The following is a 23,150-nucleotide window of genomic DNA, read 5'->3' as shown; positions in this document are numbered from 1 at the left end:
TGTCCTCCTCTGAACGTGGCGAAGAAGGGGAATTTATTCTGACTAATTAAATTCATTAACCGCTGGTGTCCCCCACTCTGCTGTCTCCGGGTGCTGCCGATGCCACCCGTGGCCGGGCGCTCCCACTGCCACAGGATGGCTGAGCTGTTTGTGTTGAGCGTCACCTTCCCCCCCATTTCGGCATTTCCCGGCCCCCGCATCCGCCTATTGTACCCCCCCATCCGGAGCCGGATCCAGCCCCGGTGCTGGCAGGGAGGAACCGGGATTTCGGGAGGAAACGGGAAGGCTGGCCAGGGCCGGCATGGCGGGCGGCTGGGAGACAGCGCTGGGCCTGGGGCTCTGCCTGGCTGCCCTGCACCGCGGAGGTGAGTGCAGCCCATGGGGGCCAAAATCAGCTGAGCTCTGTCCCCTGCCCCACCCCGGATCTGAGACCATGCCCACTCGGGGCATTCCCCCGCCTCCTTGTCACCCCACAGGCTGCCGCCTCCCCAGCGTGGCCACGGCACCCCAAACCCCAGCTGGTAAGGACACCTGGTGGGTGGGTGATGCAGGTGGGGAGACACCAGAAAATCCTGTTCCCCCCACCCACAACGTGCCCTCCCCACCGCAGTGCTGCGGGACAATTTCCGCCTGCAGCCGGGTGATTTGGTGACCACAGCGGGGCAAGTGCTGGAGCTGGATTGCGTCCCCCCTTTGGGGTACCCCGAACCCTACATTACCTGGAAGAAGGACGGGGTGACCCTGGACTTGGGAGGTGGCAGGTACGCGGTCACCAGGGGGAAGTTGCAGGTGGCATCGGCGCAAAGGAGCGACTCGGGTCTCTACATCTGTGTGGCGGCCAACGCGGCAGGCAAGAGGGAGAGCCGGGGTGCCCGCGTCTCCGTGCTGGGTAAGCCAAGGGTCTCCCGCAGCTGGTGGGCGCATCACACCCAGCCGTGGTGCTACGTCCCTGATGTCCCCCTGCAGAGAAGCCGAGCATTGTGCGGCACCCAAGCGACGCCGTGGCGGTGGCCGGCAGCACCGTGGAGCTGGGCTGCAGCGCCCGAGGTGACCCAGCACCACAGGTGCAGTGGCACAAGGAGCATGGGGACCTGCCCTGGGGCAGGTAGGTGGTGGCAGCGGGGAGGTGTGTCCCATCCCCGGCGTGGGGACGAGGCTGACGGAGAACTGGTGACCCGCAGGCACGAGGTGGACCGGGAGCACACTCTGCGCCTCTACGCCGTGACGTCCGCCGATGCCGGCGCGTACGTGTGTACAGCACAGAGCCAGCTGGGCAGCGCCGCTGCCACCACCTTCCTCCGTGTGGAGGGTCAGTGGTGGGACCTCCGTGGCCTCCACCATCACAGGCACCCAGGGCCATCTTGGGGTTCATGCAAGGGGATTCATCTGACAGGGTCCATCTAAAGGGGTGCATCCAAGGGGGGCATCCAAGGGCAGTCTGTCCATCAGGGTCCATCCAAGGCCATCCATCGTCCATCAGATAAAGTCCATCCAGCTGAGTCATTTGAGGGGATCCATCAGAGGGGGCACTTCCAAAGGTAGGTGCATCTGAACACATCCATCCAAGGATTCCATCCAAGAAGGTCCATGTGAGGGGATCCATCTAAGGAAATGCATCCAGGTGGGAGTCCATCCAAGCGGATTCATCCAAGATTGCCCACCTAAAGGGGATCCAGCCAACCTGGTTCCTCCAGAAGGATCCATTTAAGGGGATCTATGCAAAGTGGAAATACATTAAAGGGGGATAGAGCAAGAAATATCCATCCAGAGGGTCCATCTAAGGTCCATATCCACAGGGGTGTATCATGGGATCCCATGTCCCCAGGGGCAACCTATCAAAGGGGGCGAGACAGACCCATCAAAGAGTGTCTGTCCAAAAGGGTGCATCCAGCTAGACATCAGGATCTCCATGTGCAGGTGTCTGAGGTGGGTGTCTGGGCAGGTGCCAGGCGACCTTGGTCCTGCCTGGTGCTGCCATTCGCCTTCTTCTGCCTCACAGACCGGCATCAGGACACTGCACCACGGGACCTGCTGGCCGTGCGGCTGCACCTGGACAACGGCACTGCACTGCCCACCGCTGCTGTCCAGCTCCGCTGGCAGGTTGGTGTGATGCTCAGCTGCCCCCAGGGGAGGCGGGGATGGGACACATCCCCATGTCCCGCCTTGACTTGCAATCCTTCCCATGCTCCTCAGATGTTGATGCCGGTGCCAGTGCCTGTGGGCTACGTGGTGCTGTACCGCAGCGTGCTGCCCGTCACCACCTCCTGGTTCCAACACGATGCAGGCGGGGAGCTCAGCGCCGTCATCCCTGCGCTCCGCAGGGGCTACAAGTATGAGTTCAAGGTCCGGCCCTACACTGGAGGGGCCCAGGGCTCTGACAGCAACAGCAGACATCTCTGGATACCTGAGGAAGGTATGTGTCCCTCAGGATGTCTGGGTGGAGGACAGGGAGGTTGGTTGGGGTCCCAAGGGGTCTCAGCATCCCTGTCCCGGCAGTGCCTAGCGCAGCACCCCAGCGTGTCACCATCAGTCAGGCTGAGACCGGGAACGGCACCGTGGTCGTGAGCTGGGAGCCACCTCCTCCTGAAGCTCACAACGGCGTCATCCGGGGATACCAGGTTCGGGGCAATGGGACAAGGGGCGGGGCTGGGGTCTTCTGGCTTAGGAGGGTCAATCCAAGGGGATCCATCCAAAAATGGAGCCTGTCAAGGGTGGGGGTCTATCTATGGGGGGAACCATCAGAGGAGTCTGTCCAGGAGGTATCTCAGCGTGGGGGTTCATCCAACATCCCAGGGCATCTGTCTAGTGGCATCCAAGGGGATTCAGCTTAGGGGGATTCAGCCAAGGGGGTCCATCCAAAGGGGGCTCCATCAATGGGGGGGTCCATCCAAGAATTATTCACCCAAGGAGGTCCATCCTAGGGGCATGCAAGCAAGCCCATCCAAAGGGGCCCTTCCAAGGGGAGTCCCTCAAGGAGATTCATCTAAGGGGACCCATCCAAGTGAATCTATCCATGGGGGATCCATCAATGGGAGGCTGGCTATCAAGGGATGTTCAGCTGAAGGGGTCCGGGGTGTCCCCCACCACAGGGGGGCCATCAAGGCAAATCATCTAAGGGGACACATTCTCTTGGTGCCTGCCAGGTCTGGTCAATGGGTGAGGGCTGGCAGCGTCCCACCAACAGGACAGTGGACGGAGCCACACGCCGCCTGGAAACCCTCCTCCCACACCCTGGGGTCGAATTCTGTGTCCAGGTGGCAGCTTTCAACAGCGCAGGGCTGGGGGTTCCCAGCAATGCCACGTGTGGAGTCCTGGGTAGGAGATGGAGAGCAAGGTGGGGTGCGGGTGGGGGTCAAGGTGGTGACATGAAGTGACACTGATGGGACCCTTGTAGGGCTGACAGAGAGGAGCAGCAGGGTGGTCCAGGCACTGCGGCAGCCTGCTGTCATCGCAGCCGCTGGTTCCATGCTCTGGTTGGCCTTACTCGCCCTCCTCCTCCTCCTCTGCCAGCGCCGTGCCAGCCAGGAGGCTGCAGCTCGCCACAGGTGAGGGGCCATGGGTGGGGGACACGGCAGATCCCTGCTGTGGTGGGGATTGGTGCACTGACAGCACCTCTTGCCCTTCAGGCTGGTGGCTGGTGACTCGCCATGGCTTGGTGGTCCCTGGAAGCCCAGCTGTGCCCCCCGAAACCTCAGCAGCAGCAGCAGCCTCAGCAGCCGGCTCCTGGGCAGTGACGGCAAGGACCCCCACCCGTCCAGTGAGCCCCATGGGGACTGAAATCCCCACCCACTGCCACGGGACCCACACCCCTCCTGTGAACACTAGGGTTGGGACCCCCACCTAGTGCCATAGAGCCCCCACTCTCTGCCATGGAACCCCCACCAGTACTATGGGACCCCCCCATCCATCCCATGTGATGCCATTGGATCCCCACCATGTTCCACGGCACCCTGACCTGCTTTAACAGGACCCCCAGCCCAGGCCAAAGACCCTCACAGGGTGCCATGGGACCAGCAGAGTGTACCCAAGACCCCCACCCTACACCTGAGACCCCATGAGTGCTATAGGACCCTCACCTTGGTGTCCCCCACTGTCTGTCTGCTGGCAGCAAGGGCTTGAGGACACACAGACCCGAGGACAGAGGGGACAGGGACACATGGCCCCATGGGTGCCCTAACCTCTCTTACCCTTCCAGCCCTATCCTTGGAGCCGCCGAGCCTCGGCCCCCCCACACCCCCCTTCCACAGCAGCTTCCGTGGGGGACACCCACCGCCCCTTGGGGACGTGGGGTGCTGCGGTGGGGGGCACCCCGGGGTGCATTCCTCACCCAGCACCCCAAACCCAGCGCCCTGGGAGCGTGTTCGCAAGAGAGGTGAGTGTGTGGGCACACAGGGGGGACTTGGGGGACCCCAGGGTAGTGGCCCATGGCTCTGCGTCCCTCATTCCCCTCGCAGAGCTGCATCAAGTGCACAGCACCCCGGTGCTCGTAGCTGGCCCCAGCCACAGCCCTGCCACTGGAAGTGGAGGGGAGTGGGGGGCAGATTTTGGGCTGGCAGCCAGGCAGCCTCAGCAAAGGGGACACGAGGGTGACACCGCCGCTGCCGGGATGGACAGCAGGGACCCGCGGCTACCGGCCTTCAGCTCTCCAAAGCCGCGTCGGGGCAGCGCTTCACTGGCCTCTGGTGTAACCTGGTCACCGGTGACACCCCCGAGGCCACCCCATGCCTGGCACCCACCGGTGACACGGTGAGTCTGGCTGTCCCCATCCAGATGGGTGCCCTGCAACCCAACCCTTCGCTGCAAAACCCGACGTGTCCCTTGCACCTGCAGGTCCCCAGCCTCCGTGTGCCCCAGGGACACGTCTCTGGTCACCAGGCAGCCCAAGGACATGTCCCCAGTCACTGGGATCCCCAGGGACACATCCCCGATCACTGAGAGCCCCAGGGGTGTGTCGCCAGCCACCAGGAGCCCTAGGGATCTGTCCTTGGTCACTGAGCACCCCAAGGACATATTCCTGGACAGCAGGCATCCTAAGGATGTGCCCTCAGTCACTAGGACCCCCAGGGACATGTCACCAGTCACCAGGCACCGCAAGGATCTGTCACCGGCAACCAAGCACCAGAGGGACTCAGTGCTGGCCACCAGGCACCCTGAGGGCACCTCCCTGGTCACCAGGTGCCCCAGAGACCCATTACCAGCGGCTGAGTGCCAGAGGGACATCTCGCTGTCCACCAGACACCCCAAGGACATGTCCCCAGCCAGCAGGCGCCCAAAGGACGCATCCCCAGGCATGAGGCTCCCCAAGGAGATGTCCTCAGACACGAGGCTCCTCGAGGAGATGTCCCCAGCCACTAGGCACTGCAGGGACAAGTTCCTGGCCTCCAGGTATGCCAAGGACACGTCCCCAGCCAACAAGTACCCCAGGGGAGCCATCACTGGTGACCGTGCAAGCAGGGGACGTGTCTCTGTGCCACAGGTACCCTGAAAACACGTCACCAGCCTTGAGGCATCCCAATGACACACTGCCAGCCGCTGGGCACCCCAGGGACACATCCCCACTCACCAGGCACCCTGAGGAGATGTCACCGGTGTCCGAGCACCACAGGGACAACTTCTTGGACACCAGGTACTCTAAGGACACGTCTCAGTCCACCAGGAAGCCCAGGGAGCCATCACTGGTGACCATGCACACAAGGGACATGTCTCTATGCAGCAGGTACCCTGAAAACATGTCCCCAGCCTTGAGGCATCCCAAGGACACATCTCCAGCCACCAGACACCCCAGGGACACATCTCCAGCCACCAGGCATCCCGAAGAGGTGTCTGCACTCACTGGTCACCAGAAGGACAGGTTCTTGAGCACCAGGTATGCCAAGGACATGTCCCCAGCCACCAGCCACACCAGGAACACGTCACTGGAGAGCAGGCACCCAAGGGACATATTCCTGGCCACCAGGTACCCCAAGGACACGTCCCTGGCCACCGGGCGCCTCTCGCCAGCATTCAGTGACGGGGTCCTCACACAAGAGCAGGTGGCTGAGGTGCTGGAGATGGAGCAGGACACTACCTGCTGCAGGTATTCCCCGTCCCCCTGGGACACTCCCATGACTGCAGCATCCCCTGGTGCCAGCAGTACCCCCACTGTGTTCCCACAGAGCCCCAGCACCAACCACACCACGGTCCTTCTCACCACTGCACACCTACGGCTACATCTATGGGCCACCAGCCTCTGAGCTAGGAGAGGAGGAGGAGGAAGAAGAGGAGGAGGAGGAAGAGGGTACCACAACGAGGGGTTCGCCAGGAGGGTCGCTGTTGAACGGCTGGGGGTCTGTCTCGGAGGACAACTTTGCCAGCACCCGCTGCAGCTTGGTGAGCTCCTGTGACGGCTCCTTCCTCCTGGATGCCAGCTTCGCCAGGGCACTGGCCGTGGCTGTCGATGGCCTCTGCTACAGCCTTGAAGACACCAGCGGGGCCTACGGGGGTGAGTGAAGGGTCCCTGGACCCCCTCTCCGACCCTGAGCACTGTCACCTCCTCAAGGAACATGGCTCCATCGTGACGCCACGGTGATGCCACCATCTCTTGCCTTCTTCCCTGCAGGTCCCTCACCACCACCATCGCCCTTGGAGCAGGTCTTCCCACCCAGAGCCCACACTACCACCTGGGACTGGTGGTCAGTGCTGGAGGTCCCACAGAGAACCAGGACAGAGGCAGCCACGAACAGCAGCTCACACAACGGTGCGTAGCGAGCCAATGCCAGGGTGGTGGGCAATGGGGGTGGTGAGGTGTTGCAGGGTGTTGGAAAATGTTTCCTTTTCTTTCCAGGTGGCCAGGGGTCAGGGACTGGCAGCCCCTGGGCCAGGGAAGGTGGTGAGCTGAGGACAGGAGCGTGGCAGTCCCCAGGGCGCAGGACACAGCAAGGCCAGAGTCCCCTTGGCTGAGCTAAAATCCAGCTTTATTAGGCAGTTCCCCAAACAGGGGCTTTTTAGTAGGAAAAGCCACCCACAAGGGTGGGGGACACCAAGGTGGTGGGGTGTCCCTCCTTATTCAGCATTCTTGTGTCCTCCTTCTTCCACAGCGTCCCCATCCCTCCTCAGCATCCCCACCCCTTCCCAAATTCCTCATTCCTCCCCAGCATCTGCAAGTGTCTGCATCACTCTAATGTCCTTGTCCTTCCTCAGAGTCCTTCTCCTTCCCCAGCATCCTCATCCCACCTAACTACCCTTCTCCAGCCCAAGCACTGTTGTCCACCCTGTGTCCCTGTCTTTCCCTAGGGCTGTTGACCCCCAACCATCCCCATTCCTGCTGACTATTCCCATTCCTTCCCACTGTCCTTGTGCTTTCTGATAGTTCGTGCCCTTCCTCAATCCTTGTCCCACCTTGTCCATCCTTGTCCCTCCCAAGTGTTCTCATCCTTCCCAAGCCACCTGAGTGGCCTTGTGGCTTGGGCTCCCTCTAAATGTCCTTGTTCCTCGTAATCATCCTCGTTCCCAGGCTTCTCAGCCCTCCTGGGTGTCCTCATCCTTCATCAGTTGTTTTGCCCTCCATGCCAAGTGTCCTTTTCCTTCCCCACTGTCCTCATCCCCCCGCAACCATCCTCCTTGTCCCTTACTACTGTCCTTGTCCCTCCCAAGCAATCTTGTTTTTCCCAAGTGTCCCCTTCCCCCCAGCGATCCTCAATGCCCTGGAAATCCTTGTCCTTCCTCCATGCCCTCTTTCCCTCCAGGCATCCTTGCCCTCAGCTTTCCTTGTCCCTCACTAGCACCCTCATCCACCTGCTGTATCCTGCTCCCCCCCATGTAACCTTGTCCCCCGCCAGCTGTCCCCTTCCCTTTCAATCACCTCATCCCTCCCAGACGTCCTCGTCCTTTCCCAGCATCCTTGTTCCTCCCAACTGTCCTCGTCTTCAGGATCCTTGCCCAGCTTAAGCACCCTCCTCATCCCTTCCCTCACCCCTCTTCTGCCCATCTGTCCCAACTACTTCTGCCCCCAGGGTTCACGTCCTTCCCCGGCCATCTTCCTTGTCCCTCCTGAGGGTCGTCATTTCTTGTGAATTCCTTGCCCCACCCCAAGAACCCCCGTCCCCCCTCACGCCGACGCCCACTGTCCGCCACCTCCGTGCAACCCTATTTGCATGGAGCCGCTCAGAAATTAAAGAACATCCCTCCGTGTCCCCTGCGTTCCCATCCCCGCGTCCCCGACTCCGTCACCGACTCGCCCTCCCTTTTATCGCTTCTCCTGCGGCGGGCAGGTGAACGTGGCCCCTGTGCGGCGGCAGCGGCCGCTCCCTTCGCCGCGGTCCCCCGGCGTCCGGCTGCGCCCCGAGCCGTGGCCGCGGGAGCCGGTGGAGCCGCGGGACGAGGCGCTGCCCGCGGTGGAGCAGCCGCCGGACACCTGCCCGCGGGGCAGGCAGGAGGGTTTGCTGTAGGGGATGAGCTCATCTGCAGGGGAGGGGACAATGTCGGGGCTCGGCAGTGACGCCGCCCAGCCCTTTTGTCGCGCCGCGGGTGGCTCTGGCTTACCGCGGGGCGGGCGGTGGGTGACCCTGCGCTCAGCCCCGCTCGGCTCCCGCTCCGCACAGGGGCCGGGGCTCTCGCCTGGCGGCGGCAGCGGCGGCGGCGGCAGGTCTGCGGCAGAGAGGGAGAGGGCTGAGCTCCCCTGAGCCTCCTTGAGCTCCCTACTTTTTCCCTCCCGCTCACCTCCCATCTGCTTTTCCCGGCGGTAGCGGCTGCATTTGGGCTTCAGGCGACTTTTGGAGGTCACCCCGCGGGTTTTCCCTGCGGAGGTGGGGATGGCAGCGTCAGCCCCACCCCCGGTAGCCAGTGAGGCCCCCACCCACCCAAACGGACCACAGGGGCTCACCTGTGCCTGGGGGGCAGCGGGCTCGGGGCGGGTGGCCCTCGCCGGCATCCGGAGTCACCGAGGGACTGGGTGCCTGCGGGGGGGTGCTGACGCCATGGGGGGGTCTCCTGGCAAAGAGGGGGTGGAGTGAAGCCGGGGTGGGGGGAGTGGGATGGGGGCTCAGCGGCCCCCAGAGCCCTCCAGAGCTGTGCCAGAGCCGGAAGAAGCCACGTGGTATTGTCACAGCTGGATGGCACTGGTGTAGGTGGGCTGCCACAGCTGGATCACAGCCACACAGCTGGATCTCAGCCACACAGCTGGGGTGGCAGAGGGGAGCTGGATGAGCACAGTGGCACAGATAGGGTGGAGGAACACAGCCTGGCAAGGTTGGGATAGCATGGCCTGCAACGGCACAGCTGGAGCGCAGCTGGATTACAGCCACACAGCTGGATCACCACGCAGCTGGGCTGCAAGCGCAATGGCAGGTTGCAGCTGCACAGCTGCGAATCATGACACAGCAAGGTCATAGCACAACTGACTTGCAAGCACGCAGCTTGATTGCAGCTGTCCAGCTGGATCATAGCACAGCTGGATTGCAACCATGGCGCCTGATTGCAGCTGCACAGCTGGAGTGCAGTGACATTGCCAGCATTGTGATGGCACAGCTGGAGCGTGGCAGAGCAGGGTCACGACAGCACAGCTGGGTGATGGTGGCCCACCTGTCTCATGATGGTGCAGCTGTATTGCAGTGCCCCAGTCAGCCCACAGTGTCATGGATGTATCATGGCAGCGTGGCCAGAGCACAGCTGGAGAGCAGGGGTGGATGGTGACACCGTGGATGGATCACAAAGAGAGGCCTGGACCATGGTAGGACATCCAGACTCCATTGGGGCATCCAGATCCCAGTGCTATGGCCAGACCGTGGTGGCACAGCAGGACCAAATCATGAGAGCATGGCTGGATTGTGACGGGACACGGTGCCACATCGAGAGCCTGATCCAGAGTCCAGTGCCAAGGCCAGACTATGGTGAAACAGTGGAACTGGATCATGAAAACATGACTGGGCACGACCTCCAGCCCTCAATGGGACACCTGGACCTCAGATGACACATCTGGACCTCAGTGGCATGGCTGGACCGTGACAGCACGGATGACACATCTGGACCGTGAGAGCACCGCAGAGCCAAATGGTGACAAAATGGCTGGGTTGTGATGGAACCTCTGGACCACGGTGAGGCATCTTAACCCCAAGAGAACATCCGAACCCCAATGAGACACCTGGACCCTAATGACACAGTTGGACCATGATGGCATGGCAGGGCTGGGTAGTGACAACACGGCTGAATCGCGATGGAACACCCAGGCCATGGTGGGACATCTGGACCTCGATGGGACATCTGGGCCCCAGTGGGACATCCAGACCCCAATGGCACGGCCACACCAAGCAAGGCCCATCTCCTACCGGGGCAGGAGGGAGCTATCGAAGTCGCGGAGGCGAGGGATGTCCTCCGTGGTGCGAGGGGATGGCGTCAGCGTGGCGGTGGAACGGCAGCCGGAGGAGGTGGTGGGGGAGGATGCAGCAGTGGCACAGGGCATGTCCTCACCAGGGTACCACACCTCCATCCCCAACCTGCAGGGTGGAGACCACAGGGTAGGTGCTGGGGGCAGCATGCCAAGTCCACAAGCCCCCACACTCACCCTCCAGCTGCCTCTTCCTCTTCATCCTCCTCTTCCTCCTCCTTCTCCTCCTCCTGGGTACACTGGCTGAGCTCACTGGCTGAGGGTGGTGGGGGCAGCAGCTCTGTCCAGCTCACCACCGGCGGTTTCACTGCTTGCCCCAGCTTTGCTTTGGCCCCTGTGCCAAGGAGGGATGCTGGGGGGGGCTGTGGGGAGGGCACCGCACCACGAGCACCCACGTGTGCCCCCACCCATCCGACCACCCTACCGTGCTCAGCCCGGCCACGGGGCACCTGGGAGGCTGCAGCATCCATTGGCTGGGAACCGCCCCCAGGGTAGGAGGTCCCATACTGTGAGAAGGGCCGGGGGAACGTGCAGAGCTCCTCGCTGTCAACCTCGATGGTGCTGTAAACCGGCCCCTCGCCAGCCCCTGCTCCAAACTGTTCCGTCTGGGCGATGTAACGGGTGATGCCGGCATCTGCAGGGGGTGACCAGCATCGTCAGGGCTGCCCACGACCCCCTCAATCAGAGCCACCCAGCCCCATGCTGACCCCTCACCGTTGTAGTATCTCTCCGCGGACCCCAAGCAACCGGCAGCGCTGGCTGTGCTGCCACCACGCCACGCATCCACCAGCCACGGGTAACCACCGCCGGCAGCTGCCCTGCAAGGGGATGGGCTGAAGGAATGCTGGTGGTCAGCCCTGGAGCTCCCAGGAGAGCAGGGAATGCCGGGGGCGTTACCTGGGGTTGCTGCGCACTGGGGCTGGGAAGGCGACTGTGGAAAGAGATGGGGGTGAGGGCAGCGAGAGGCCGTACTGGGACCCCGCAGCACTTAGGGGCTTACCGGTGGGTGTGTAGGCAAAGGATGCTGTAAAGAGAGGGACGGTGGGTGGCTGAGGGGTGAGGGGTGAAGGGTGAGGGGTCCCAGGGGCAGCACCCCCTGTACCGGTGAAGTGGCTGAGCTCCTTCTTCCTCCGGCGGCGGCTGTAGAGCCAAGCAGCAAAGGCAGCGAGAATGACCCAGCAAGCACCACCAACGCCGGCAATGAAGGCTGGCTGCCTGGCTACCTCTGCTAAGTGCTCGGCCAAGCTGCTCCCGCCTGCCGGCCCCGCGTCTCGCTCCACCAGGGGGGCTGCAAGAGACACGGGAAAGAGGGACACACGGGCGGGGTGCCAAGGAGCCATCCCCAGCACTGCAGCGGGTGACCCCATCCTGCCCCACCCACGGGTGCAAGCGGTGACAATGAGAGACTCACCGATGTGGATGGGGACAGGGGCACTGCGGGCACCCACGCCAGCACTGGTGGCAGCAGCAACTTCAGCACGGTAAGGGACCCCGGGCACTAATCCCTGCAACACTGTGGCCAGCACCGTCCCCTCCACGCTCTGGTTGATGTGGAAGCGGCTCTCATTGCCCAAGCACCAAATCTGGTGGGGACAAGGAGGAGAAGACGGAGAACATCCATAGGGACGCCGTGACACGGTGTCACGAGGGGACAGAGTGGACCTGCCACATCCCTGCTGCTGACCACGCTTACCCGGTAATCACGGATGACACCATTCTGCTCTGCCAGAGGTGGTGGCTGCCACGAGATGCGGACACTGGTACCGTTCCCAGCCACACTGACAGCTCGTGGCGGAGCGCTGGGGGCTGCCGGTGGAGGCACACATGGGCTATCACCTCCAGGTTGTCCCCAGGGACCCACAGTATCCCCTCCATCCCTACACTCACCCGCTTCAGGGGTACGCAGAGCTCGCACAGCGCTGTCGGGACCATGGAGGTGATGAAAATAGGGTCGGACCTTGACCTCGTAGTCCTGGCCCCGGCGCAGCTCGGTGAGCAGAGCCCCCCGCTCCCCTGGCGCCCACACCATCTGTGCCTCCTCCCAGCGCCCGCCGCGCTGCCGGTACAGCACCCGGTAGCCCTGAAGGAAGGGTGCCTGGTGCTCCACCTGAGGACCCGAGGGAAGGGTGGGATGGGGGGACGATCGACGCTGGGAGCCCTGTACCAGTAGGGAGGCTCAGCACTCACGGTCCAGGAGAGGTGGACGGCGCCCAGTGGCAGCACCACAGGTTCCTTCAGGTGCACAGCCACTTGCGCCAGCTCTTGCTGCACCTGCTCAGGATCCAGCTCTTGCTGCGTGGGGTTGGTGTCTGCTGGAAGCATGAGAGGGTGGAGGGTCTATGCATATCTCCACTGGTGGCACCAAGTGGAGGAGCCATGGTGACAGCTCATACCCATGGCAGCTCCATGGGAAACTCCATCAGCACCACTGGGCAAGGATAGACTTAAAAAATTGTGGGTGCACGGGCACCTCCACTGGTGTCACCAAGTGGAGATGGACCCAAGGGTGGGGGGTTTGTGGACACCTCCCGTGATGCCAGTGCTGGATCTCACCTCGGGTGCGCACAGGCTCCGAGATGCCGCTGGGGTCACTGAGCCCGTAGGCATTGACCGCCCGCACCAAGAACAGGTAGACAGTGTCAGGGACAAGGCCGGTCACTGTGTGGATCTCACCCTCCACATCGGCTGCCACTGTCTGCCACGGGCCACCCGCCACCTGGCTGCCGGGGGACAGGGGTGACTCGTGACAGGGTGGTATCGGGCCACCGCATCATCCCTGCAGCCAGAGAAGAGGCTTGTGTGATACCTGAAAGCCTCCACTATGTAAGAGGTGACATCGCTGGCACCAGTGTCCTCGTTCCCTTTCCAGCTCAGGGTGACGCTGCTCTTGGTAACGTTGGTGACCACAGGGGTAGAGGGTGGCCCAGGGAGGAGACCGGGTGCAGAGGAAGGCAGGGAGAGGTCAGATTCATCACCTGCAGGGAGATGCATGGAGGTCTGGGGTGGTTTTGTTCCCAGCGCCACGGTGTCCCCGCTGCAGAGACATTTCCATGACCCACCTTGTACCTCCAAGGAGATGCCCCAGCGTGTCTCGCCCGCTGAGCTGGTGGCCACGCACTCATAGAGCCCGGAGTCTCTCATCTGCAGGGGGAACAGCTCCTGCCCCATCACCCTGAGCACCCATCACCTCGGCACCCACCGCCCTGAGCACCCACCAGGCTTTGTACCCACCGCCCTGAGCACCCACCACGCTTTGTACCCACCACCCTGAGCACCCACCACGCTTTGTACCCATCACCCTGAGCACCCACCACGCTTTGTACCCACTGCCCTGAGCACCCATCACGCTTTGTACCCATCACCCTGAGCACCCACCATGCTTTGTACCCACCACCCTGAGCACCCACCACGCTTTGTACCCATCACCCTGAGCACCCACCATGCTTTGTACCCATCACCCTGAGCACCCACCACGCTTTGTACCCATCACCCTGAGCACCCACCATGCTTTGTACCCATCACCCTGAGCACCCACCACGCTTTGTACCCATCACCCTGAGCACCCACCATGCTTTGTACCCACCACCCTGAGCACCCACCACGCTTTGTACCCATCACCCTGAGCACCCACCATGCTTTGTACCCACCACCCTGAGCACCCACCACGCTTTGTACCCATCACCCTGAGCACCCACCACACTTTGTACCCACCACCCTGAGCACCCACCACGCTTTGTACCCATCACCCTGAGCACCCACCACACTTTGTACCCACCACCCTGAGCACCCACCACGCTTTGTACCCATCACCCTGAGCCCCAGCAGTGCTTGTACCCACCACCATGAACATCCATCTCCCTTTGCTCCACCCCTCACAGCCACTGCCCTGCAGTACCCCCACGGGTGCCCCTGCCGGGGCCGGCTCACCCGGAGGCCGGTGATCTGCAGGGTGCCGTTCTCCAGCAGGCTGGCACGGGGCTGGACACCTACCAGGGCACTGCCATCCTTCAGCCACCCCGCGCTGCCTGTGGGGTCAGGGGCCCCTGCTCCACAGGGCAGCCGCACTGTGGCCCCCACTGGCAGCACGGTCCGGTTAGTGGGAAGCAGGGTGATCAGAGATGGGTGGGGTTCAGTGGGTGCTACAGGGAGAAAATTGGGAATTGCTGGGTCGTGGGGTGGGTGTCACTCATACACTGAATGTGCCAGTTCTCCACTGGCACTGGACTTACCCCCTGTCACCTCCAGGCCTGCCCTGGCCAGGACACTGCCGGCCACGCTGATAGCCTGGCACAGGTAGTGACCGGCATCACTGGGCTGGACGCTGACGATGGTCAAAGCACCGCTGGGGCTCACCCAAACTCGGCTGGAAGGGACTGGGGACTGGCCCGGGAACAGCAGGGTCTGCGAGGGAGTGGGATTAGTGAGGGGATGAGGGAGGAGGAGGATGAGAAGCAGGGGATGAGATGAAGACAGGGTTGGGGTGGGAATGGGAATGAATTGGGGATTGGGGTGGGATGGGAATGGGAATGGGAATGGGGACAGGGATGTAATAGAAACTGTGATGGAATGGTGATGAGGACACGTAGGGATGAGGATTGGTACTGGTGTGAGACTGAGATGGGATGAGATTGGGATGGAGATGAGATGGGGATGGGGTGGGAATTGGGATGGAGATTCTAGTGATAATTGGGATAAAATTGAATGGAAATGGTGATGGGATTGGGATGAGGATGGGGCTGTGATGGGGTGTGGGGGGTGAAAGATGAGGGAAGGAGACAGACCTGGCTCCCCTCCTTCTGCCAAAAGACAGCGGGTGGTGGGTTTCCCTTGCTCTGGCACTGGAAAGTCACGCTCTGGCCAGGGGTGACAGCTTGGTCATGAGGCCCAGTGACAAGCTGGGGGGGCACTGCAGCGGTGTGGGGAGAGACAAGGGCTTGTCCGGGCACTCCACCAGCACCCAAGGGTGCTCCCTAGGGCCCCCCTTACCGTGCACAGTCAGGGTGCCCGATGCCTCTGACCTGCCCACGCTGTTATCAGCCACGCAGGTGTAGGTGCCCTCATCCTCCACCTGCAGCCGGCTGATCCGCAGGGTGTTGTCTGGCAGCACCTCCCACCTGGGGGAACCCCGCCAGGCTGTGGCACCGGCAGCGCGCTGGGGCACCAGCAGGGCGTAAGGTGCCGTGGGGCTGGGATGTAGTGAGGGTGCAGGACGTGATGGGAATGTGGGGTATGGTGGGTACAGTGGAAATCTGGGATGTGGAATGTGGTGGAGATGTGGAATGTGATGGGGATGTGGGTTGAGGTGAGGATATGGGATGTAGTTGGGATTTAAGAATGTGGGATGCAAAGAAGACGCGGGATGCAATGAGGATTTGAGATGCAAAGGGGGATGTGGGATGCGATGGAGATGTGGCACAATGAGAATAAGGAATGCGATAGGGGTGCAGGGTGTGCTGAGGATGAAGGGTGCGCCAGGGTTATGGGATGCAGTTACTTGATGCCACGAGGATGCCAGGTGCTCCAAGCACACCAGGCTGGCACACGCTGATGCCGCCCAGCTGCACCACAGAACCCTGGCTGGCCTTGGTGTCCCTGAGCCACCCTGCTCGTCCCCTACTCACCTTCCCAGTGGCATTTCACCCTCCTCCTTGCGCCAGCGCGCCGCCGGCTGCGGATCCCCCACCGCCTCACAGGCAAACTCCGCCGTCCCCTCCACCAGCACCACCTGGTTGTGGGGCCTCTTGCCAAATGCTGGGCGCTCTGTGGGGTGGCTGTCAGTCCCACCAGGATAGCACCCACCTCCCTGACACCCCAAAAATGAGATCCCCACTCACCAAAGACGACCAGCTCGGCCGGCTCGCTGTCTCTCTCCCCCACCACGTTGGTGGCCACGCAGACATAGACGCCAGCATCGCTCTTGTGAGTGCTGGCCACCATCAGCTTCCCACCACGGATCTGCAGGAAGTAGAGCTCATCCCACATCCCCATCACATTCCACATCCACACTGTATCCTGCATCCTCATCACATCCCGCATCCCCACTGCATCCTGCCCCCCGTTGCATCTCATATCCCCACCGCGTCCCAAATCCTCACTGCATCTCTCACCCTGACTCCATTCTGCGTCCCCATCACAGCCTGTATCCTCGCTGCATCTCACATTCCCATTGCACCCACACTGTCATCACGTCCCATGTTTCCATTACATCCCAAATCTCTGATGCATCCCATCCTACGTCCCCATCTCATCCCATATCCATCACGCCGCACAGCTCTCTGCTGCATCCCACGTCCCCATCGCATTCCAGACCCTCACTGCACCCACATCCACGTCACACCCTACATCCCCATCGCATCCTGCATCCCTACAACACTCCCCATCTCCCCTGCATCACCTTCAGCCTACTTCTGGACCTCCCCCTCACCGTCAGGCGCTCGTCCTTGTCGCTGACCCGGACTCCGTTTTTCTTCCAAGAGACGCTGGGCTCGGGGTGGCCGCGGGGCGGGACGCACTCCAGCACGGCCGGTTCTCCCGCTGCCACCACCACGTCCCCTGGGGGCTGTCGGAAATCGTCCCGCAGCACTGCGGGGACACAGCGGCCTCAGCTCTGCGCCCCCGGGCTGGGGACAGCACCAGGGGCATCGCCTGAATCGGCTTCAACAGATTTTAATTTAGCTTCATGGATTTGACTCGATTTTCAGATGTTTCCATTTGTTCCCATTTATTTCCATGTATTTACGATTGTATTCACCTCTTTTAATTTCTTTTACCGTGTTTTCATTTGTTTTCACCCCTCTTCAGTAATTTTCATTTATTTTCATTTATTTCCAATTATTTTCAGATTTTTTCAATATTTCTCTTCATTAACTGGCACTTTTAAAATTTATTTTCACTTCCCTTCACTTTATTTATTTAATTTCTCTTTTCCCGTGTTTTAATTTCTTTTCTGTTACTTAACATTCATTTTCACCTAGCCCCTTGCTTTTATTTCCATTTATTTTCTCTTGTTTTCTTTTTTTTTTTTCATTTGCTTTCAGTTGGTTTCGCTTATTTCCAACATTTCTCACTACTTTGAATTTCATTTTTCATTTCTTTTCAATTTCTTCTCCTTTATTTATTTCTAATTATTCCCCCCCTATTTTCATTTCTTTTCCCCTCTTCCCTTGCCAGCAGAGGCCTGGGAATGTGAGAGCCCCTCGTCCCACAGGCAGGCTCAGGGATGACACCAGGCTGGGCTCAGGGATGACACCAGAACCCCAAATTTCCCCTCCTTCAAATCCTCACCGGCCACCTCCAGGGAAGCATTCCTGCTGGTGGCCTCCCCCAGGTAATTCCTGGCCACGCAGACATAAACCCCCTCGTCGGGCTTTCCCCGCCTCCCGTGCAGGATCCGGAGGAAGAAGAGGGATCCTCCCGGGAGGAGGGTGCGGTGGGAGCGGGGATCCTCCCGGTCCGTCTCCACCCGCTCCCCGTCCTTGTACCACTCCACCACCGGGGGCGGGCGGCCCTCGGCCTTGCAGCTCAGCGTGGCCGGTTCCCCCTTGGAGACCAGGACGTCCGTGGGGTGCTCCACGATGCGGGGAGCCGTGTCCTCCAGCTGGCTGTTGGACCCTGCAGGAAAATCGGGAGGGGTAGGGATGGGGGCGGTGTGAGAGGCTGAGCATCCTTGGCTCGTGTGGTGCTTTCCTGGCTCCAAACCCTGCTTTGCTTGGAAGGTACGAGGTGAGAGATGAAGTGTGGCCAGGTGCCATCACGGTATATCCCGGGGTGGGCACCGTGGGGATGGAGCAGGATCCCAGAATCCCAAAATCACAAGGTTGGAATAGACTTTTAAGATCATTGAGTCCAACCCAGCCTAACACCACCTCAACTAAACCACGGCACTGAGTGCCACATCCAGTCTTTGTTTAAACACATCCAGGGATTGTGACTCCACCACCTCTCCGGGCAGATCATTCCAGTACTTTATCGCTCTTTCAGTAAAAAACTTTCTCCTAACATCCAGCCTAAATTTCCCTCGGCACAGCTTAAGATCGGATTGGGAGGGTGTCAGCAGCTTAGTTCCCAGCCCTTTCCACCCAGTGTCTACCTGAGCATCCCTGCTGAAATGGGGTTGGGGTAAATTCTCCCCAAACAGGGATTTTTCCATGAGCTGCAAGTGCTCTCTGTAGCAGATCTGCTCATTCTGGGCTGCAGAAAATGCTTAATTTGAAGCTTTAAAAAAGCCCCATATTGGGTTTGTGGGTCTGTTCCAGGAAAAAAAAACACCAAAAACACCCTGCTAGGGCACGGGAATTAACGGCTGGTCATCAATGGTGGCATAATTAATGCTCATTAATGCTCATTAATGCTGGGGCCGGCAGGGCTGAACTGCATGTGTCCCCAGCACTGCCTGGGGTGGCTTGGTAGCTCAGTCCCCAGTGGCACGGGCACACACCTGCACAATGCGCATGCATGCACGCACATGTGCATTACAAGTGCAGGGGGCTGTGTGCACACATGCATTGCACATGTAGGTGCGTGTACACGTGTGGGCAGTCATGCAGGAGAGTGTGTGCGCACACATGCAGCCGCACGCGTGTGCCTGCACTTACACACACACACGCACGTGTGTGCATTCGGGCAGGGGGGGTGCACGCCCTGACACGCACAGATGCATTCGTATGTGTGCGTTCATGCAGGGCATGCATGCACACACACACACCTGCACACATGCATGTGTTCGGGGGGGTGTCCTTAGACACACACACGTGTTCACACGTGCATGCGCACACATTCACACAGGGGTGCGCATGCACACGCAGGCTGCACACACAGATGCACACGCACAGGGACAGGCACATCCATGCACATCCGTGCACATCCATGCACATCCACACATGCTCAGGTGGGGCCTGAGCCCCACGCTTACCCACATTGCCGCACGCACACGCATGCACACACGTGCACGCTGTACAGACACGCAAACACCTGCACAACGTATGGGCGTGCACATGCATGCGCACATGCGCACTGCACACAAATGCACACATGCACACAGCCCCATAAATGCACACATGCATGCACACATGCACACAGCCCCATAAATGCACGCATGCATGCACACATGCGCACTGCACACAAACGCACACATGCACACTGCCCATAAATGCATGCGTGCACACTGCACACAAATGCACACATGCACACTGCCCCATAAATGCACTCATGCATGCACACATGCACACTGCCCATAAATGCATGCATGCACACATGTACACAGCCCCACAAATGCACGCATGCATGCACACATGCGCACTGCACACAAATGCACACATGCACACTGCCCATAAATGCACGCATGCATGCACACATGCGCACTGCACATGCATGCACACATGCACACTGCCCATAAATGCATGCATGCATGCACACATGCACACTGCACACAAATACACACATGCACACTGCCCATAAATGCACGCATTCATGCACACATGCACACTGCCCATAAATGCACGCATTCATGCACACATGCGCACTGCACACAAATGCACACATGCACACCGCCCCATAAATGCACTCATGCATGCACACATGCACACTGCACATGCATGCACACATCCCCATAAATGCACACATGCCTGCACACATGCACACTGCACACAAATGCACACATGCACACCGCCCCATAAATGCACGCATGCATGCACACATGCGCACTGCACACAAATGCACACATGCACACTGCCCATAAATGCACGCATGCATGCACACATGCGCACTGCACACAAATGCACACATGCACACAGCCCCATAAATGCACGCATGCATGCACACATGCACACTGCACATGCATGCACACATCCATATAAATGCACGCATGCATGCACACATGCACACTGCACATGCATGCACACATGCACGCATCCCCATAAATGCACGCACACATGCACACATGCACACATGCACACATGCACACTGCACATGCATGCACACATCCCCATAAATGCACACATGCATGCACACATGCACACTGCACATGCATGCACACATGCACACATCCCCGTAAATGTACGCATGCACACACGTGCACGCTGAACACAGGTGCATGCACACCACACGCGTGTCTCCCACTCGCACACGCCTTTCCCCTGTTCCCCCACAGCCCGGGGCGGGATGCAGGCATCAGGGGGCTGCAATTTGGGGTGCCCATGGGGTTGCCATGGGGACGGCAGCAATGCTGCAGGGTACTGGGTACCCCCGGGGGGCACAGCAGGGACTGAGGGGGCCGCAGCTGGGCCCGGTGACTAATTGGGACAAGCAGGGGGTCAGGGCAGGCCCCTTCCTGTGCCCGGCTGGCTGTGCAGGGGCAGGGGGTCCCGTGAGGTCTGGGAACACCCCCACCCCACCCCCCGCCAGCCACCCAGGGCCAGCTGGAGGGGGACAGACTTTAAAAAAGGGGAGAAGCTCAAAATGAAGTCAAAATTCAGGCAGACACCCTCTCCCTGACCCCTCCTTCACCCCCATTCTGTCCCAGCTAGGGGTCGTGGGGCTGGTTTGGGGACATGGGGAGGATTAGGGCTGGTTGGAGACACTGGGATGGTTTAGGAATGTAGAGATAGTTTGGGAGCAAGGAGCCGGTTCCAGTTTGCAGTCTGGGGATTGGCTTGGGGACACAGGACTGGTTTGGAGACATGGAGTCTCTCCTGGTTGTGTCTGGGAGTTTGGGAACACAGGGACAGTTTTGGGACACGGGGCTGGTCCTGGTTTGGACACTGGGGACGGATGTGGGGACATGAAGGTTGTTTGAGGACACTGGGTTGCTCCTGGTTTGGGATCTGGGGTCTGGTCTGGGCACAAGGGGACAATTTGAGGATGCTGTGTCTGTCCCAGCTCATGATTCGGCAGTTGATGTAGGAACACGGGACAGTTTGGAAACAGGGAGCTAGCTGCTTGCAGTTCAGGATTTGGGAACACAGGACCGGTTTGGGAACACCGGGACAGTCCTGACTTGGAGACAGTGGGCTGGTCTCGGTTCGGGGTCATGGAGACGATCTAAGGACACCACATCACCCCCGGGAGTTGGTCTGGGGACAGACAGGGAGCTGGTCCCAGAACGGGGACACGGAGCTGGTGTGGGGACAGTTCCGGAGTTGGGACACGGGGCAGGTCCCGGTTTGGGGACAAGGGAACAGGCTGGGAATCCAGCGGCGGTGCTGGTGGCATCCCAGCTGGGGCTGGGGTGTGCGGGCTGCATCCGGCATCCCGGCTGGACCAGGAGCAGGAGCTCCGGGGCAGGGGGACAGGAAGCCCGGGGACCACGTACCGTTACCGGGGACGAGCTCGGGCAGGTGGAGCGCGGCGATGGAACGGTTGATGCCGAGCAGGAGCGAGGAGGAGTTAGAGCCTTCGGCTCCCAGCGAGTCGGCGAACAGGTTCATCTGCAGCAGCGTCTTCAGCAGGTACCGCAGCATCCTGCCCCGGCTCGGCTCGGCTCGGCTGAGATCGGCTCGGCTCTGCACGACACTACCCGGCACGGCAAAGACTCAGCCCGATCCGGCTCAGGTCAGTTCGGCTCGGCTGGGCTCGGCTCAGTTCAGCCCAGTCAAGCTCAGCCTGGACAGACTCAGCCCGATCCGGCTCAGCTCGATCCGGGTCAGGTCAGTTCGGCTCGGCTGGGCTCGGCTCAGTTCAGCCCAGTCAAGCTCAGCCTGGACAGACTCAGCCCGATCCGGCTCAGCCCGGTCCGGCTCAGCTCACTTCGGTTCTGCTCGGCTGGACTCGGCTCAGTTCAGCCCAGTCCGTCCCGGTTCAGCCCAGTCCGGCTCAGCCCGGCTCGACTCGGCTCAATCCAGCGCGGCTCAGCGCAGCCCGACTCAGCCCGGCTCAGCTCGGCTCGGCTCGGCTCGGCTCAGCCTGCGGCACCGCCCCCCGGGTGGGGGACGGGCCGGGGCGGTGCTGGGGCGGGGTAGGGGGGGCGTCCCCGTGTTCCCTCCCCGTCCCTAAGAAACGGGATGGGGACCAAGGCGGGGGGTGTCCCGTATGGGATGGGGGCTTGGTGGTGGAGTGGAACTGGGATGACTTTTTGAGGGCGCAGAGGAAAAGGGGGGTCCGAGAGCTGGAGGGAGGAGAAGGAAGAGACGCAGAAGCTCCCTGGCTTCCCCTCAAATTACGCGACACCGTATGGGGCTGCTGTCATTCCCCCAGGCGGAAATCCCCCCTCAGTAAACCCTGAAAGGCAGCATCACCCCGCACCCCACGGGGACTGTAACACACCCCAACGCCGCGGTGTGCTGGTAGGGGTCGGGACGCTCTGGGGGTGCCGGGACCACCAGCGGCCTTGAATTTGGGGGAGGGGGATGTTGGGAAACACGAAGGGATCAGCGCACGGTGCCGGTGAATCAGTTAAGTAGCAACTGGCCGCTTAATTATTGTGCTGGGGCTGATGTGGAAAGCGATGAGTCTCCTTCGGTGAGCTCCCGGGGAGGGCAGGGGGGTTTGGGGGAATTCGGGAATTCCTTAGGGGGGTTCATTATGGGGGGCTGGTGGGGAGGGGTCGTTACGGGACTTTGTTACGGTGGCACTTGGGATAGGGGAAAAGTGGGGGGAAAGGGGAAGTCAGGAGTGTGGGGAACCTGGAAGGGACTCGGGGAAAAAGAGGAGGTGGGGAGGAGATGGGAGAGGACTGGGGGGACATGCATCTGGGTATGCACATCTGGGATATTGGGAGAGAGAAGGGTCCTCACATCTGCATGCACAGCAGCAAGTGGAATGTGCCCACACGTGTTGGCACATCTGGGTCCCCAAG

The 23,150-nt window shown here is 60.7% G+C and overlaps 2 protein-coding genes across 3 annotated transcripts; one reads left to right on the top strand and one right to left on the bottom strand.

Moving 5' to 3' along the window:
- Positions 1 to 58: 58 nt before the first annotated feature.
- On the top strand, positions 59 to 8,169 carry ROBO4 (roundabout guidance receptor 4). 2 transcript variants are annotated; one of them, XM_040085146.1, is made up of 19 exons: positions 59 to 365; positions 477 to 521; positions 611 to 889; positions 967 to 1,105; positions 1,182 to 1,309; positions 2,000 to 2,100; positions 2,194 to 2,413; positions 2,497 to 2,618; positions 3,144 to 3,315; positions 3,395 to 3,545; positions 3,627 to 3,757; positions 4,196 to 4,372; positions 4,455 to 4,746; positions 4,831 to 5,385; positions 5,477 to 5,626; positions 5,714 to 6,076; positions 6,156 to 6,481; positions 6,599 to 6,736; positions 6,824 to 8,169. In XM_040085146.1, the coding sequence occupies exons 1-19, from the start codon at positions 302 to 304 to the stop codon at positions 6,937 to 6,939; spliced, it is 3,669 nt and encodes a 1,222-aa protein (XP_039941080.1). In that variant the 5' UTR covers positions 59 to 301; the 3' UTR covers positions 6,940 to 8,169. The 2 variants fall into 2 exon arrangements, with proteins under 2 accessions (XP_039941080.1, XP_039941079.1); XM_040085145.1 differs by having other exon boundaries at positions 59 to 521.
- Positions 8,170 to 8,224: 55 nt separating this feature from the next.
- On the bottom strand, positions 8,225 to 21,816 carry ROBO3 (roundabout guidance receptor 3). The gene is made up of 25 exons (XM_040084911.1): positions 21,669 to 21,816; positions 17,645 to 17,971; positions 16,785 to 16,942; positions 16,195 to 16,315; positions 15,982 to 16,120; positions 15,347 to 15,474; positions 15,142 to 15,266; positions 14,590 to 14,761; positions 14,288 to 14,499; positions 13,420 to 13,501; positions 13,167 to 13,335; positions 12,914 to 13,080; positions 12,548 to 12,669; positions 12,248 to 12,467; positions 12,054 to 12,166; positions 11,772 to 11,943; positions 11,463 to 11,648; positions 11,258 to 11,384; positions 11,075 to 11,178; positions 10,553 to 10,994; positions 10,302 to 10,487; positions 8,861 to 8,967; positions 8,698 to 8,775; positions 8,521 to 8,625; positions 8,225 to 8,439 (listed from the first exon to the last, which is right to left on the bottom strand). Exons 1-25 carry the CDS (start codon positions 21,814 to 21,816, stop codon positions 8,225 to 8,227), a joined length of 4,125 nt encoding a protein of 1,374 aa, XP_039940845.1.
- Positions 21,817 to 23,150: the final 1,334 nt, after the last annotated feature.

Source organism: Hirundo rustica, chromosome 23, assembly GCF_015227805.2.
Source record: "Hirundo rustica isolate bHirRus1 chromosome 23, bHirRus1.pri.v3, whole genome shotgun sequence".
NCBI classification, from domain to species: Eukaryota; Metazoa; Chordata; class Aves; order Passeriformes; family Hirundinidae; genus Hirundo; species Hirundo rustica.
This window is presented reverse-complemented; position numbering and strand designations above follow the sequence as displayed.